This window comes from Stegostoma tigrinum, chromosome 10 (genome assembly GCF_030684315.1).
Source record: "Stegostoma tigrinum isolate sSteTig4 chromosome 10, sSteTig4.hap1, whole genome shotgun sequence".
NCBI classification, from domain to species: domain Eukaryota; kingdom Metazoa; phylum Chordata; class Chondrichthyes; order Orectolobiformes; family Stegostomatidae; genus Stegostoma; species Stegostoma tigrinum.
Genome location: NC_081363.1, coordinates 45,937,557 through 45,956,665, shown reverse-complemented (window position 1 = coordinate 45,956,665; position 19,109 = coordinate 45,937,557). Strand labels below are relative to the sequence as shown.

General features: G+C 39.1%; 1 protein-coding gene across 3 annotated transcripts in view; it reads left to right on the top strand.

The window, feature by feature from the left end:
• The window catches only part of txndc16 (thioredoxin domain containing 16), a 92,797-nt gene that overhangs the window by 50,584 nt on the left and 23,104 nt on the right, over window positions 1–19,109 (top strand). For all 3 annotated transcript variants that reach the window (XM_048538362.2, XM_059649152.1, XM_048538363.2), the window contains exons 14-16: window positions 1,194–1,362; window positions 8,475–8,611; window positions 14,618–14,702. In XM_048538362.2, coding sequence (XP_048394319.2) covers window positions 1,194–1,362; window positions 8,475–8,611; window positions 14,618–14,702 — 391 coding nt within the window. The remainder of the gene's footprint in view (window positions 1–1,193; window positions 1,363–8,474; window positions 8,612–14,617; window positions 14,703–19,109) is intronic.

The following is a 19,109-nucleotide window of genomic DNA, read 5'->3' as shown; positions in this document are numbered from 1 at the left end:
AGTGAATGTTTGGAAATACATCATTGTCTCTTCACTTATTAGATCAAAATCCTGGAATTCTCTCCGTAAGGGCAGTGTGGGTCTACCTACAGCATGTGGACTGCAGCGGTTCAAGAAGGCAGCTCACCATCACCTCTCAAGGACAACTAAGGATGGGCAAGAAATGCTGGCCAGCCAGCGACGCCCACGTAACATTGTGAATAAAAAAAAGAGCATTTTTCCTTTCAGAAATCAGATCGTGCTCACTGATCGTTTTAAGACTGTCAAGGTGTATTCATAAAGAAGAAAACAGCTACAGATTTCTAAATAGTTTTAAAATCTGATTTATCCATTTATTATTCCCACTATGATAAATTGTCTTTCTGGATCTACTTAAAATGAAATTTGTGGAAAATACTAAATAACAACAGCGAACAAAAATTGGTAACAACCCTGAATCAAAATGTTAATTTGTAAATAATAAGTTCCATGTTCATTCATAACTTTGCTGTGTGAATATACGCATCTGTCTGAAAACATTGGTTCATATTCTCATTTTTATGTCATGCTTCTGGAAATTTTTCCAACCTTCCTGTTTTTCGAGCAGAAACTAGCTATTAAAATTTGACACAGACTTGTTAATTCTCTCAATGTGATGAGGCAGCAATGTCTCAGTTTTGCATCCCCCAGTGCTTCAACCTACACCGTAGGAAAAAAAATCTGCCTTCCAACGAACTACTTTTTTTAATTATTTTTATATTTCAACATGAACCTAAAATAGATTTCCTCCAAATAAAATGTATGCGTGCGCACTGTGCAACCTTGCGTCCTTTTGCTAACTTATTATTATATCTTGTCATTGTAATACTTATAACATCACGTCACATTAGTAGTACATTGGCTTTCTTAATGCCTCTGAATGCATGTTTTCAATGAATATTAGTCTTAGTGATACTGCAGTTTTGACATTTTACAATCTCCATGCTCTTGTACAATTCAAATTGTAATTGTAGAAACTCTGCTTTGTGGTAAATGTTCCAAATTTAAGATTTATCACAATTTACAAAATGCTGCTATGTTCCTGACCTACATTTGTTTTCAGGGTAGAACCATCAGAGCCCAGTTATGTTGGGATGTCCTTATAAATACGGCCTTCCTGTTTTCATTTTATTTTAAATTGAATGCAATAAAGTGCTTCTAAAACTTCTGCATAGATATGAAGGACCTTGTACTGACTCGAGTTAACTGTGGAGACTGGCCAGGTGTTTGCTTGAATGAAGATGTTGCACGTTTTCCGACTGTCAGGATGTATATTCAAGGAGATAGACCTTTACACTACACTGGAATGCTAGGAACGCACAGTCTATTAAAGTTCATTATGCTGTAAGTAAGCTAAACTAAATCTTCTTATTTTCTTTTGCTTGGAAACTGGATGATTCTATTATAATAGTATTTATTGTCCTGATTTTATTTAAAATTCAGCCATAGAGTGCTTGCATAGGTACACATGTAAGTTCCATCCTTTCCTGAAGAACATTGGTGAATTATTGGAATCCTTTCTAAAATCAGTTCGCAGTATTTATCATGGGTTTTTGGGCATAAGTCTAGTTTACTTATCTCATACCATAACCCAAGACCACTTACACTAAAATACTTATGCAATACGGAAGAACTAACAGTTAACTTAATTTTGATCTGATGTCTTCTGTGTTCACATGTCATCTTTTATATATTGTTTGTAAGTAAAGCTGTCGAGGAGGCAAGGTCCTTCAGGATGGTTTTCCTATCCCTCACTGTTAGGAATGCATTTCAATACATATTCTCCTCAGTTTCATTTTTGATATTTTACAACAAAACAAAACTTCGCGCCTGTTGTTTCTCTGTAAGCTTGACTTTCTGTGGACATTTTACATGAAGTTTTCTATCTGTATCCCTGATTGATGTCTTCATGATTTTTTGGCAAGGATGGCCCAGAAATGGTTTAAAATATGTATTAAAATAGCAGTTATTAGTTAGCAGAAAAATCCAGCAATTTGTGGGGAAGATAGGTCTTCAAATGTTTCACTTCTCTGCAAACTGCTGAATAATTTCCACCTTTGTATAGTGAGTGTTTTCAGATCTGAAAAGAAATTGCAATCTTGCCGTAAACCTCTCCAAAACCAATGAAGCTTATCAGTCATGTGCCATAAAATTGCTGAATGTGTGCTGTAAACCAGATTTAACCTCAATGCTACCATGTCGGCTAGCGATTTTCTGTTACAATGGCCGGACTGATCACATGGTTTATGATCCTGCCATCAGAGTTAGCATTAGATGTTCAGACAAGGAAAAAGTGAACCCGTGAAGTCTTATTCCAGCAGGTAATTAATTGTTCAATTTGGGAATTTATTTTATTCTGCCTTTGTGTTTGCACATCTTGCCATCCAATGAAAGGTAATGATTTCATTTGGCTCTAATTACCACAAATCACTTTGTTTCCTTTTTCTAAGCCTTTTGCTTCATTGATTGAGTTGATCAAACAGTGGGCACAAACAGTTATGAGTTCCCAGATTTACCTAAGACATTTATGGACTGTTATCGATTGATCTATTAGTCAGCTAACTGCTGGCAAATTGCTTTGGGTGTAGCATGGTAGAATGTTGTCCTCCCACTTCTGCTCTGACCTGATTGTTGCACGATATTCCTTACCTGAATGGGGATGTTTTTTCTTTAGCTATGCAAACTCTGTGCTTTGCATTGTAGCACTATTCAGGGTGCAACAGAGTACCGCAACCTGGGACTGTGGGTTTTACTGCAAAATACCCCTCAGACTTGCCCAAGCAGCAGTCTGCTACTTAAGCTGTGATGTATGGTCCCTCTCATAATCCCATGGCTCTGGCTGTTTCTCCACTGAGTTGGGAGAATTGGGTTTGTTTTGAGTCTGATATAAAAGGATGACTCTCTTCTCTAATTCGCTAGCAGTATGGGCTGGGTCAATAGGTAAGAGGATGATACATTGGCACAGTACGTAGTGACAGCTTTCACGAACCTGACACAGATCTGTCTGATTCACTGGCAATGGTAAGAACCAAACCTGAAGAAATACGTTCTTGCTAAGCAGTTAGGTATGATAGAGCAGTAAGCTTGGAGATATTGTTGCAGTGCCACAAGTGAAAAATCCATGAGCAAAGTTTTGCTTGTAAACATTTTTGAACAAATAGCACTTAATAATCAAGGCACATGGTGATCCCTTGAAATTTTAAATTTTTAGATGGGAAGGAACATTCTAAGCAAAGGATGAAAATTTGAATGACATTGACAATAACTCTGGAGGAAATGAACTCTTTCCTCTCTTCAGGCTGGGGAATATTTAACAAAATAAACATCTTCAAAATGTTTATGCTGCGTCATTATCTGCTGACACCTACGACTGCGCATGCGCACTGTTCAGAAAACGTACATGCACACGATTCCAGGCCCAATACATCATTGTATACACTCTACGTGTGATATCATGTGCAAAGGCGGCACTGTGCACACTCAGAGAAGTGTGAGTTTGAAACTGGCTCAGCGGTGGGCTGAGAGGATATGGGGGGAGGAAGGAGGAAACACTGGAGAAGTTGGCAGTGGGGGGGGGTGGGAGTGGAACGGTAGAACGTGGCATCCAGGAGGCCTCTCCTGGCCTTTTCTCTGGGCTCTGGAAGTCCGACATAAAAACAGAAACTGCCGGAAAAATGTTATCTCTTGTTAAATTGTTTTGGAGCACAAACCCCTCGATTTGTACATGTTAGCCTTGGAATTAACAACTGAAATTATCAGCATTTACAGTTCTGTATTAAAAGCCATGCTTTCTATCTTATGTGAATAAGAAATGTGTTTTTGATCTAGGTTTTGTTGAAGAGAATTTGCCATTCACATCTGGCTGTAAAGTTAATCATTTTAAGTCAGTCTGTCCACAAACATTTGGAGAAGAAATGTGTGTGGGTGGGTGAATCTAAACTTGAAGAATGTTTAAATAAACAAACTAGCAAAGGAAAAGGCCAACCAAGTGATAGAAAGATGATACAATCTTGAATTGACATCAGGCCCATGATTTTTAACTCTGCCCTTCTGAAAACCAGAGGGAGCAAACAAAATGTAGTGAGAGTCTTATCCACCTCTTTCCTGTCAATGATTTTTCCAAGTGAGGTTTCAAATTGCAGGTGCACTTCCCAAAATGCTAAGGCCCTACTTTAGATATGTAGACTAGACTCGTGTAAAAAAAAATCTGCTATTTTAAATGGAATTGCAATATGAGGAGTAGTGATGATTTTCTTTCTGTTTGGAGATCAAAGCCAAGGGAAGGGTCTAGGCCTGAAATGTCAGCTTTTGTGCTCCTGAGATGCTGCTGGGCCTGCTGTGTTCATCCAGCCTCACATTTTATTATATTGTAAGACATAGTTTGTTTTCTGGTCAGAAATGTCTTCTCTAGCCCTCTGAAAGAGTTAACGTTTCAAATCAAATATAACCTGTCTTCAGAACTCCAGATTACTCTGCTTCTCTCCACACAGAAGCTGCCAGACTTGCTGAGTTTCTTCAACACTTTTTTAAATGTTTTTAATTTCAGATCCGAAGCATTCCCAGTACTTTGCTTATATTTTTAGGAAGCTTTGCATCTTGACTTCCACCACCCAGTCCCTCCTCCTCTCCTACCCAACATCCCCATTCTTGGTAAACTTTACCAATATACCCAGTTTTGTCTGGCACCTCTTCCCCTGGATCCCCATGCCAGCCTTCTTACCCTGTGGTGTTAAAGACCAGCTAGCTACTTCCACCAAATTGCCAGGTTTTTCAATGGAAAAGATGATAAGCAGCATGATTTTGAGGCATCGCCATTAAGACCATGCAAACCTGCCAAAAGCAGTTCCCGAACAGCAACACCATTATCTTTTCCATGTTCCTACTTAGCAGTTAAAATAAAGATCCTTTTTTTTTGCTTTTTACATATAAGCATTTAACAATTTGCCATTCAAGTTTACGGATTGCACTGCTGTGACCAACTTTTTGATATCATTCTTGTCCCCATTATAACCTACAATAGATAAAAGGAAGGAGACTAGTACATGATCACTGGAAATCTGGGGTCCAGAGCACATTTCAATATCTAGCTGCTACAATGAAGAAATGCTTAATTTGCCCTGCCCACTTAAGTCATCTTTTCAAATTTTAATTTTCCCTGTTGGGAAAATCTAAATGCTAACTTGCAGAAGCACTTAAACATCTAAAGTTAATTAGAAGGCAGTTGTAGTTACTTGAAAGTTTCATGCTGCATTTCAAGAAAAATGACTGATTTTCTTCCTGCCTTTTGTTGTTGATTACATCTGAGATAAGATTTGTTACTATTTGGAATATGAAACTCGGTGTAATTCACACATTGTGTATTGTGAGAAATACTACACGATGCAAGTGTTTTTTCCCTCTAAAAATGAAAGTATCTTGCACTTAGAATGCATCTACAGCAATTCTGAAATGTAGTCGCTGGGAAGCATCTCAGCCAGCTTGCACATTTCCCACAAACAGCAATATGAGAGTGAGCAGATAAGCTGTTCTTGTGATATTGATTGAGGGAGCTTTATTGACTTGGATACTGGCTCCTCCCCTGTTCCTTTTTAAAGTCAGAGTTTTGGGATCTCTTTGCCCACCTGAGGGGCCAGATGGAATGTCTCATCCAAAAGATAGCATGTCCGACAGTACAGCACATCTTTGGTTTCTGTCCTAATTGTCAGCCTTGGTTTCTGTGTTCAAATTTGTGGTGTGGGACTAGAACCCACAATCTCAACTCTTACAGATCCCCTGTAACAGTGCCTGCCATTAGTCAATAGGTGTATGTTTTTGCCATGTGGCAGTATATAGCACAAAATGTCATATTTTCAAACAAAAAAGCCAAATACTGTAATGTAAATTGTGGAAATCTGAAATAGAAACAGAAATTGCTGGAAATACGCAGCAAGTCAGGCTGTCGATGGAGAAACAGGGTGAATGTTTCAGGCGAATTTCCTCAGGATTCTTACATATTTCTTCAGGCCACTCGTTTAAGATGATTAATTAAAGGCGTATTTTTATTATATTCTGTAATTTTCACTGTTACATAGGCATTCACAATTCTACCTAAGTTCTGCGAAAAATGGAAACAAAACAAAGACAGAAATTGCCAGAAAAACTCAGCAGGTCTGGTAGCATCAGTGGAGAGGAATCAGAGTTGATGTTTCAGGTTCACTAACCCTTCTTAGGAATCCTTCTGTGAAAAACTGTAACATTTGACTTCATTAATCAATGTTGCATACCTGTCGTAAGTTGTAGAATTACTTAAGGTGAGGTAATTTGAGGTTGTTTGAATTTAAGATTGAGATGATGTGGTCTCTGTTAATACTCTTCCCCCGGTGTTGGGAACAATAAATTCTTTTACATTTAGTTTATGCTTTGTATCTTTCTGGTAAGAAGGGGGAGACATGACTATGGATTCATTTATGAAGTTGTTTTCGGGTCAGCTTGTTGCTAAGAGGCCTGGACGCCTCTTCATTTTTATGCATTTTTCATAAGGTTTTGCTACTTTTGAAGTGAAGAAATGGTGGTTTAATGCATGGAAGAAGGTTGAATTAACTGTGTTGTTGCCTACTGACAAGGTCCATGGACAAACAGAGAGATCACAGTTTAATGGTTGGATTTGAATTCAGTAAAATCTGGAATTAAAAGTCTAATGATGACCATGAAACATTATTAATTATTGTTAAAAAAAAGTAGCTCTTTAATGTTCAATAGGGAAGGAAATCCTCTGTATATTCCCAGCCTCGTAGACCTCAGTCTTCAACCAATTCGATGCACGACATCCAGTGATATCACTGATATCAAGAAAAGGCTGAAAGCACTGGGCGTTGCCAAGTTTATGGGCTTCAACAATATTTCAACAAAGGAGCACAGGATTTGTGCTCCAGAACTTGCCATGCCTGTAACCAAACTGTTCCAGTACAGCTACAACACTGGCACTTACCTGGCAATATGAAAAATTACTTAATTGTCTTGTACACAATCAGCAGATAAATCCAACCTGATCAATTACTGCACCTTCTGTCTGCTCTTGGTCAGCAACAATGTCACCAGTAGTATCTTTAAGCAGAATCAGAAAATTAAAGAATGAAAATATGATAACAAAGCTTGAAGTATACCAGCTGATGGCTGCAATACAGTAATGTGTGGCGGCAATAATCTTAGAAACAATTATCAATGATAGTGTCACTGAAACATATCCCTTTTAAGGATGTGGTAGAGCTACTTGAGTTTCTGTAAATTTTCCCTTGGAAACTATTATACTTAAATTGTGAAATTACTGGAAATTAGCAGATTAAATTGTTTCATTGGCAAGATTCACAGCCTTCATTAAACGACATCTGGAGCATTATGTAACAGCATCTGGAAATTCAGTTCTTGGGCTGGGATTGTTAGTTCAGTTACAGACAGTTTATGTATTGAGGTCTCTTATGGTTAACTTTAGCCTGCATCCAAAAAATAAGGTTCTATGTCTGCAATTTTTATTCTATCCACAATGATACCTATTAAATACTTAAACTAATATCAATATTCATTTAATGAAACCCTCATTCATGCCTTTGTTGACTCAGCTTGACAATTCCAGTATACCCCCAGTCTTTTTCCCTCCTTTTTAAACATCCATTACTTTGAAATCACAGAAAAACCTGCTGTCTGTATCCTAACTTGAATAATATCTTGTTTATTCATTAGCCCTATATATGCTGGCATACACCACTTTCAATTTTTATTCATTCTTGTTTTCAAATCCCTCCTCGATCTCATCTCTTCCCATCTCTGAAACTTCCTCAAACCCAACAATAATCTGAGATAATCTGCACTCATCTATTGTGGCCTTTTGAGCATTCTCTGTTTTACTCACTCTGGCATTGGTGGCTGTGCTTTCAGACATCAAGGTCATACCCTCTGGAAAATGCCCTTCCTGAATCTGTCCACCCTATTAGTTCTTCTTCATCCTTAATGATATATTCACGAAGCTTGACGAAACTGTGTGCCAACTTCCGTATTAATTCATTATATCCTTGGATTATATCTATCACATAAATGCATTGTTATTGCTAAACTGCATTCTGGTGAATGTTTGACACAGTAGCACCCAATATGCCCATTAGAGGGTGTCTGTACATTACATTGCTGAGAAGACACCATTTAGAAACTGCTGAATCAAACAAAATAACCAGCAGACCTTTATTTATAATGAAGGACTATTTGTAAAAATAAGATACTTGATACGAATCACCAACTTCCTTGAATCAGGAGTCTAATTAAAATAAGGTTGGTTGCTGTTGCTGCATTTGAACAACATTGGTCATGTTGCTTGCCATTAAACTGTGTAGGGTATCTTTTGCTAGTCAGATATTTTAAGAGTTCTTAGCCATGTGCAACTGTATTGCCAGCTCTGTGTTGTTGACGTTCATTTTTTTCTTTGTTAGGAGCAGAATACCTACTCCTGTCCTATTGAAATCAATAGAAGATGTTGAAGCCTATCTAAAAGGAGAGTTACGCAGTGATCTCAAACCACATTGGGACATTCCTGTTGTAGGATTATTCAGCTCTGAAATGAAAGAAGGTACAATAAGAGAGCCAAACTAAAGCACTTATCACTGTCAGATTATTCTTAAAGTTTTGGTGCATCATTATGGTCTGAATTCCCAAAAGAAAATTTGATTTGATATTCTGAAAGGCAACATGCATTGCACATTTTCCTTCCTCTATATGTCACAAGTACTAGATCAGCCTCAGAATGTGTCAATGACATCCACTTTACTGCTCATCATCCTCTTCCAGTGTTATTGTTGCCATTGTTCTGTCAACTGTACATCTATTTGACGCTCACTTAAAATATTGTTTTTCAGATCCTGAATCTATCCTTTTTACCTTAAAACCAAAAGATATTGGAGCAGGACAAGACCATTTGACCTGTCGAGTCTGCTCCACCATTCATTCATTGCAAATATGTGTTTCAAACCCATTCTCCTGCATAGTCCCTGTAACCCTTGAGCCTCTGACTAATCAAAAACCTATATACCTCTGCCAAAAGGACCTCATCCTAGTTCTAAAGTGTTGATCCTTCAATCTGAGGCTGAGCCCATGGATCCTGGTCTCCTACTTGTGGAGACATCTTCACCATGTCCACTCTATCCAGGCCTTTCAGTATCCTTTAAGTTTCAATGAGATTCACCCTCATGCTTCTAAACTCTGCTAAGTACAGACCCAGAGTCCTCGAATGCATTTAAAAAGCCCTTTATCCCCAGAATCATTCTTGTCTCAAGGTCATTAGATAGAGGTGACTGGTGGTGATTTAGCCTGCTGGCCATCACACATGAGGCAAGGGGAGAGGTTAAGAAGGAGAGTCCCTTATGGTAAACTCAGCCAGTGTGGGAATTGAGCTTGTACTGTTGGCATCACTCTACTTCACAAACCGGCAGTCCAACAAACGGAGCTAACTGACCCCTGTACATAGATTGAAACAGAATATTTCTAGTGCTGAAAGAACATAAATACAAGATGAATGTGATAAATTTAAGATTGGTTAGCAAGCCTTATGTCATTTGACATAACTCTTTGTCCTTTTCATAATTTCTTCATGCTTGACTCCACTTCACACCAGTTGCACATTTAGATTGAATCCGATGATGCATCACTTTTGTGTCCTGCTGAACTTCCAAGTTCATATTCTATCTATCACCTGGTTTACTGTTTTCATCTCTGCAACATTGTGTCCCTCCCCAGCTCTTCTCCTATTGTTGTTGAAGCCCTCAGCAGTTCCTCACACTCCCCATCTTCGATTTTTCTAATGCCGTGTTTGCCTCAAACTCCACCATGGCGGAAGTTCTGCTGCCTGTATCTTTTCCTGTACTAAACCTAATTCTCGTATCACCTCTAAACTTTCAAGCTTCTATTTGGCTCTCCATTTTAGAACTGAGTTAAAATGCTTATCATTTCTTTTCAAATCCATTCATGGTCTTGATCCTCCTTTGTTGTATGATTACATCCCTGCTCTGTTGACTTAGGATATTCATATGTTTCTTTGTTTGGTGGCAGAACCTTCAAGTGCTTTCTCTGTTTCTCTCTCTCTCTCCTTTGATAGTGTCCTCTGATTTTTCTTCTACCAGATGGAGTGTGGTGTCTGAAAAAGCCACTCCTTCAATTACCTCTTCTAACATCAAGCAATTCTTAGGAATTCAGTAAAGTATTTTCTGATGTTAATAGTACTCCGAGACGAGAGTTGTAATGTATAATCTATTTAATGCTGATACCAACACCAAGCTTAGAATTTCTGTCTCATTATTTTATTTTAACATTTGTTCCTGAGAGATAGACAATGCTCATTAAGCTGCAATAATTGTCCACTCCTAATTACCACTGGAGCTTCAGATAACATTGACAGTTAGGCATTTACTTTGGATAAGAGTCACGTGTAAGACCAAGTTGGGATAGTACATTTTCCATGCTTGACAGATTTGGGGGGTTTTTGGCCCAGCCTTCAAGAATCAAGTATTGAATTCCTTTATTTGAACCAACTACAAAATGGGCTTTGTATAGCATCTTATCATAGAATCCCTACTGTGTGGAAACAGGCCCTTTGACCTAAAACGTCAACACTGACCTTTGGAGCATCCCACCCAGACCTATCCCCCTTATAACTCACCTAAGCTATACATCCCTGAACACTACAGGCAATTTAGCATGGCCAATCCACGTAACCTGAACATCTTTGGATGCGTACCCAGAGGAAACCCACGCAGACACAGGGAGAATCTGCAAACTCCACACAGACAGTTGCCTGAGGGTGGAATCGAACCTGGGTCTCTGGTGCTGCGAGGCCACCATTCTGCCCCAACTAAGTATTAGGAAAAGGAGCTAATTATTAAACCTGTTGTAAAGGAGCCTTTAGGAATACTGACTAAACTATGATAATATTCTGAATTAAGCTGGAGAGTGATGCAGTTTAATCAGACATTCGGGTTTACCATCTAATGAAAGGAAGTTATGAAGCTGTTGGGGACAAATCAGCTATGAAACTGTTTAAATGTACAATGGTAGGCAATTTAAAGAACAATTTGAGAACAAATGCATCATTAACAAAAAAGAAAATACATTCCTTTAATGCCTAAAAAACCCAGTAAGGGAAGTGTTCTAAGTGTGGCTAAAATTTCTTTTGGATCAGTGGAAGACTTCTGTAATACAAGCTATACATTGCAGATGCTGGAGATTTGAAAGAAAAGCAGAAAGTACTGGAGGAACTTAACAGGCATCTGTAGAGAGAGAAACAGAGTTAATGATTTGAATCCAATATGACTCTATATGGAACTGAAAAGGGTTGGCAAAGTAATAATTCTTATGCTATTGAAAGAAGGGGGTGAAGGAGCAACCGGAACAAATCATATGAGTGCCCACCTGTTCCCTTACCAATCATTCCACTTGTTCTTCCTCGCCTGGGAAAAAATACAGAGAAAACAGGAAACTACAGACTTATTAGCCCAATTTCAGTTATAGGTAAAATGCTGGAATCTAATAGGGTGGGATAACAGACATTTAGAAAAAAATGGTATGATTGTACAGAGTCTACCTTAGATTTATGAACGGCATATCATATGTTCATGGAATCCCTACAGTGTAGAAACAGGCCATTCAGCCCAACGAGTCCACACCGACACACCAAAGAGCATCCGCCTCAGACCGATCCCCCTACCCTGTCCTTGTAACCCTGCATTTCCCATGCTAACACACCTAACCTACACATTTGGCATGGTAATTTAGCATGGCCAATCCACCTAACTTCACATCTTTGGACTGTGGAGGAAACTGGAGCACCCGGAGGGAACCCATGCAGATATGGGAAGAATATGCAAATTCCACACGGACAGTTGCCTGAGAGTGGTATTTGACAAGCATGTTGGAGTTTTGTATGTGTGCTACTTAACAGAATAGGCAATGGGAACCAGTGGATATGGTATGTTTAAGGCTTTTCATAAGGCATGTAAGAGATTAAAGCACGTAAGGTTTGTGCTATATACTGGCATGGATTGAGAACTGGTTAAAAGACAGAAAACAGAAAAGTAGATGAGTCATTTTTAGGTAGATAGGCAGGGACCAGTGGAATACTACAAAGATCACTTCTTGGGCTGTAGCTGCTTCCAATCTGTATCAATGATTTGGAAAACCAGTTCCAAGTTATTTGGAGAGGCTAATTAAATGACAAAAAATTGCCAGATGGAATACATTGTGGAGAAACGTGAGATTGTCTCCTTTGGTAGCAAAACAGAAATGGAGAGTATTTCTTAAATAGTGAGAGGCTGGAAAGTGGTGAACTCCCAGGGTGGAAAGGTCAAGTATAAGAGGGCACGGCTTCAAGATGAGAGGGGGAAAGTTTAGGCGAGAAGCCCGGGGAAAAGTTTTCACACAGAGATTGTTGGGTACCTGGAACATGCTGCCAATGGAGGTGGTGGAGGCAGACACAATAGTGATGTTCAAGGTATATCTTGATAGGCACGTGAATGGCAGGGAACAGAGGGAAGGAAACTGCATATCAGCAATAAGTAGCAGATCTAAATATGGGTTGGGAATTGATGAAAGCTAGGTGGACCAAAGGGCTAGTTCCTGTGCTGGATTGTTCTTTGTTTGTTGTTCCAAGAGAACTTTGGTGTTCTTGTTTGTGAGCCACTGAAAGGCACAACAGCAATTGGGAGGACACTTGGCATATTGGCCTTCATTACAGAAGGATTTGTGTAATGGAGTGAGGTTGTCTTATTGCAACTATACAGAGCTTGGTGAGGTCACTCTTGGAGTATTGTGCCTTGTTTTGGTCTCTTTACCTCAGGAAAGGATATACTGATCATAGAGGGAGCACAACGTAAGTTCATCAAGCTAATTCCTGGATTGGAAGGATCATCCTATGAGGAAAGATTGCTGGATATCAAGCATATGTTCACACAAGATTTCAACTGTTCTGTTAAATACCACAGAATAAAGTTCTAGCCTTACCAAATATTTGATAAGTTTGTTGATTTAACTAATTTTTGTTGGACTAAGGATACAGATAGTAAATCTGAACAGCAGTGTGGATTAGGAAAAGAAAAAATCGTTGTGCTCCCTCTATGATCAGTATATCCTTTCCTGAGGTAAAGAGACCAAAACAAGGCACAATACTCCAAGAGTGACCTCACCAAAGCTCTGGAACTTTATTCTGTGGTATTTAACAGAACAGTTGAAATCTTGTGCGAACATATGCTTGATTGGATTGACAGGGTAGATGCAGGAAAGGTTGCATCTGCCTGAGGTGCTTGGAACTAAGGGATACACACTCAGAGGCACACACAGGAAGCAGGTCATTGAGAGCTGAGGTAGTGGTGGCGAATCTTTGGCATTTTCTTCCCCCATAGAGCTGTGGAATCTCAGTGGTTAATTATGTTCAAGACTAATATCAATAGATTTCTATCATTTTAGAAACATCAACTGATATGGGGGGAGGGGAATAATGCAGGAAAATGATGTTGAAGTATGAAATCAGCAATGATCTCGTTAAATACCAGAGTGGGCTATGAGCTGAATGGCCTACTCCTATTCTGGTTTCTATTCGAGCCATACAGCACAGAAACAGACCCTTAGGTCCAACTCACCTGCATTGACCAAGTTTCCCAAACCAGACTACACCCATTTGCTTATGTTTAGGCCATATCCTTCCAAACCTTTCCTATTCATGTGCCTGTTAAAATGAATTTTAAATGTTGTAATTTTGTGTTCGTGAACCATCACATTTCCTTTCCATTCTATTCCACGTGTCCTTCCCTCAAAGGCTTATTGTCTGTTATTCTTTCACTCAGTTGTTTCCTTGGTAGTTTTTTGTCAATAGTGGTTTTCCATTACATCCCATATTTGGGGCAGGGAGAGGAGGAAAGTCCAAGCCTATTTGAGAGGTAGTGAGAACTGCAGATGCTGGAGTCAGAAATAACACAGTGTGGAGCTGGAGGAACACAGCAGGCCAGGCAGCATCGGAGAAGCAGGAAAGCCTGTGTTTCCGGTCAGAACCCTTCTTGAGAAAGAAGGGATCTGATCGGAAACAGAACATAGAACATAGAACAAACAGCGCAGAACAGGCCCTTCGGTCCTCAGTGTTGCGCCAACCTGTGAACTAATCTAAGCCCCTCCACCTACACTATCCCATCATTGTCTATATGCTTATCCAAGGAACGTCAACTTTCCCTCTCCGCTGATGCTGCCTGGCCTGCTGTGTTCCTCCACTCTGTGTTAGCCAAGTCTCTCTGCGCCTGAATTGAATGCATGGTGTTGGTATTACTCTGAACCATATGAGTCATTTAGCCAACTCAGCTATATTGGAATCATGTTATGTCCATTAAGAAGTAAGCATTCCCTCAAGAAGATACCAAATTGTGTTTTAATTGTTACCATACTGAACCTGTGGGTTAAAACATACAAGGATACACTCTACAATCTCTGAAAGTCATGTTGCTTAGTTAATATATTTCTCAAAGTTGAAACTGTCATCTTTTTGCGTTTGCCTTTCTCAAATTTAAGAGATTTGAGTGCCTTAAAAGCTTGTCTTATGTTTCAGCAAATGACGCCTTTATTGAAGCTGCATATTCCCTCAGGGGCATAGTGGTGTTGAGAATGTACATCCAGAAAGATGCTTTCTATCTGTAAGTGATTACATGCTCCTTATTTTCCAAGAATGCTGCACTTGAGTTTTGTGGATGTGTCAACAGAAATTCTGAATAACAGTTACGTTCTGTCATTCGTAACATCAAAATTTGCTTTTGCAATTCCTGCAGAAGATTTATGTTCCTGTAAGTTCATGGGCCGTTGAGATTTATGTCCCCATTTTGTTTGCTATTTCTGCTTTGCATTGCTGAGAATTATTGTTTTGTGTGACTGCAGCATACCTTTGTATAACACCTGATTTTAAAGATGTCTTCATAAGTGGAGTTAAGTACAGGAAATTGATGATTTTATCTCTTGGCACAGTGCAGTACGTCTAATTTTGTAAGATGAACACTGAAGTGCTGAGCAGTGACTAAGAAGCAAGGCTGCATGCCTTTAAAATTTGCAGAGCTAATTAGCTATCACAACTTCAGGTCACTACTCCGTCAACTCAACTGTTTTGACGGCTTTGCATGGATCAGGGATTTTTGGGAAATTGATTTAACATCCTGTCAAATTAATAGAGAAGTAAAAAGTATGTGAAGTTTAACTGGACCAAGGATGAGACCAAATTGGGAAAGTTACTAATTGACTGTAGAAGATCTTGTGGAACTAGAGTCAAGCCCTCAAATTTACTTTTTAAACCACAGCCCCCATTCTTTTTAACCAAATTTACAATGGCTGTATCCTAATTTTAATCCTATTAAAACATTCAAGATGGTGAACATGATTTTGTGCACTTTCTGTCCTTCCATCCTTCTCTCCAGAAAGCTTTGCTACCCTGTTAACATATTGGGCATCAATACCATTACTCCTCCTTGAATTTTAGGTAGTGTTTTAGGTAGGCACACATGGGTGGGAGGGTGTGCGCGTCATTGAGTCTGATTCTCTCCTCATTTGATGTTCACATGAGCTTCCAACAGCATTTGCTGATCAGGGCAAGCTGGAAATTGAGATGATTTTTTCTTTTCCTAATCCACACTGCTGGTCAGATTTACTATCTGTATCTTTAGTCCAACAAAAACTAGTTAAATCAACAAACTTATCAAATATTTGGTAAGTCTAGTCTGATCTGTTACATTTCAGTTTGTAGCTGAATTATTGGTATTATATGAACAAGTTGAAAACTTAGCATAATTGGATTTACTGACAGTATGAGTGGTGAATGGTTCTAATTTTAGTGGTTGTTTTTGTTTCAAATTTCAAGTAACCTTGACAACTACTCAGAAACCAAGCCAAATTCCTTTGGCTAGGACTTCCAGTTTGCCATGTCAATGTAGGTAAAGTAGGGGGTTAGTGGCTGGTGGATCAGTCTGTCCCATTTTTAAAAAATATTGCATGCTATTTTACATTTTAAAATTCCTCAAGATATTATGTTTGAATTTTTCCACTGTAACATTTGCTTTTTTGTATTTAGCCCCTCAGACACAACCCAACATTTAGGGCGATCATGGCTGCTCTATGGTCTAAATCCACGTACCTGCCTGTCTTTTCAATAGCAGCTTGCTTTTATATGTCTTTTCAGCATTAAAAAAATCCAGCCATTTGATAGGAGCAATAGAAAATAAAGTAGGCGCACCAGGCAATGTTAGATGCCCAAAAGCTTAGTCAGAGGTAGGTCTTAAGGCTTGTCTTAAAGGAGAAAGTGAAATATTCCATATCCCTCAAAAACCTTCATTAATAAAAATCTAGTAATCTTAGATTTATGGTTTAGAATTGATTTAACACCGGTTGCCATTCATGGAAGAAGGTCATGCGTTTTTACCACTCATTGTGTGTAAGCGTGTTCCCTAATTTAACTTCTAATGGTCTGACTCCAATTTTCTAAAAGTCTTATCCTAGACTCACCAACCAGTAAAAGTAATTACTCTTGACCTGCCTTTTCAGTTTCGGTTATTTTGAATGCTGTGATCAAATCACCCCATAATCTGTTAAATTCCAGATAGTACAACTCTATAATCTCTCCGTGTAATTTAATCGTTGGAGTCAGGGTATCATTTTGGTGAATCTTAGAATCTATACTGCTCTCCATCCAAGGAAAATCAATCCCTTCAGACTCATGGCATCTAGGACTGCTCAATATGTGCTCTAACATCTACCCAAGTGTATTCTACTCCTCCCAAGTTATTTTCTGTGTGAAAATCAAGTGTTGTGGATGCTGAAAATCAAGTGTTGTGGATGCTGAAAATCTAAAACAAGCACAGAGAACACTGGAGAAACTCAGCAGGTCTGGTAGCATCTGTGGAGAGCGGAGCAGGGTTAACATTTTGAAAACATATGACTTTTTTTTAATACCTGTTCACATCATTTCAACGCTGTATCTTCTTGGACTTCAGGTCTCTCTTTGAACCTTCGCTATTTCTCGCTTTACATGACTTAGAAACTCTGCTTGTCTATCTTTTTTAGGTCAAAGTTGACAGTTAAACAATCGCCTGTATGGAAATCTTTTTGCCAGCGTTTTGCATAATCATCCAATCTGTTAACATTTTATTGTAATTGTGTGCTTCAACCTAAACTGCTTACAATTTCATACTGCCAAACCAATTTCCTTACCAGGTAAATACCATGTCTTCATGCTTATTATAAGGTGCTTCATCAAATGCCTTCTCAAAGTCGGAAAATAAACCTTTCCAAATCTACTTAGACTTTCTGCAAAGAAAACAACCCCGACTTTTAAAACACAATAGTAAGAAGGATTGTGAAATACGGATATATATTGAGGACAATCGGAGATAGCAGTGTAATTGTGTGTTTGAGAACTGCTATTTAGAGATGCTTTCAAGCAGTACATTGTGTGAATGTCTTAAATGTTTTGGAGCAAAGATTGTACTGGACTTCTGTAGTTAGTTTTCATTATTTGCAGAACCCAAAATGTTAACTCTTTTTTTCTCCTCCACAGATGCTGCCAGACCTGCTGAGCTTTTCCAGCAGCTTTGTTTTTGTTCATTATTTGCATATGGACAAAGATACTGATAGCTATAGTTGAGGTACATTTGCTGCTGTGTAGGAATGACTGCTTAAATTTTTATTTAACCAACATAAATGACTACCCTAGATGATACAAACAGTGGCCTTATAAGTGGTGTATGACAGTCAAACAAATGAATTATTGTTCTCTTGTAATTCCTTGGAAATATTCTGTTTCTGTAGGCCAACCTCTAAATGCTGTCAATAGTGTGGAGCTAGAGGAACACAGCAGGTCAGGCAACATCAGAGGAGCAGGAATGTTGGATGTTTTGATGCTGCTTGACCTGCTGTGTTCCTCCAGTTTCACACTGTATTCACTGACTCCAGCATCTGCAGTTCTTGCTATCTCTTAACCCCTAAGTGCTGTCAAAAAGCAATTCTTTGTGAAATATAAAAACAAAACTCATGGGTTGGGAGAGGAGGGAATGAATCTTCATGGATATTCTTCCACTTGTGCCATGGAATCAGGGGGAAAAAAGGATTTATCCCACTTATTAGGGTTTTCAAGGTTCTTGCAGTCATGAACCTATTCGCAGGTCACACACTGAGGCACATATGAATTCAGTGCAGAAGTAGCCCATCTTGAGCCTGCTGTGCCTTTCAATTGGATGCTGTCCCTTTTGATTACTTCATACTCCTTTTTACGGCTGATGTAAAATCGTAAAGGAGTTGTTGGAGGTTTGAGCATTGACTCAGGACCCACAAAGTCTCATCACATCAGGTCAAGTGTGTGCAAAAAACCAGCTAATTACCATGCACTGGCCTTTGTCCATTGATTGATGAATCACTTGTCTTCTTGTTGAACACCACTAAGTACAAGGACACAGACTCTGGTGGGGGATGTCTATGTCCATTATGAAGAGTGGCTCAGCAGCACCATGATTGACAGAGCTAACTAAGTCCTAAAGGACATATCTTACAGTCTGGATCTGCAGCAGATGGTGAGGAAACCAAGAAGAGGGAACAATTCTGCTTCACCTTGTTCTCGCCAGTCTATCGTGCATGTCTGTTCATGACAATTTTGGTAAGATTGAACAGCGCACAGTCCTTGTGGAGATGATGTCTTGGCTTCACATTGAGAATACCCTCTATCATGTTGTGTGGCACTTCAACAGTGCTACATGGGGCAGACATCAAACAGAATCTAGCAATTCAGACCTGAGTATCCATGAGATGATGCGGGCCAACAATGGGTAGATGTGTTGATATGATTGATGGTCAGAATCTTTTTCCCAGAGGTGAATTGTTGAAAACCAGGGGCAGGCATATAAGATGAGAGGAGGAAAGTCCAAAGGAGATGTGAGGGGCAAATTTTTTACATGGAGAATGGGCTGTCAGACAAACCTTGATATGCATAGGTAAGACCTTTACAGTTATAACATCTAGACTAGAGTCCACAACTTCTCCGAGATGGCCTGGGCGCTGTTCAGGTTTGCATA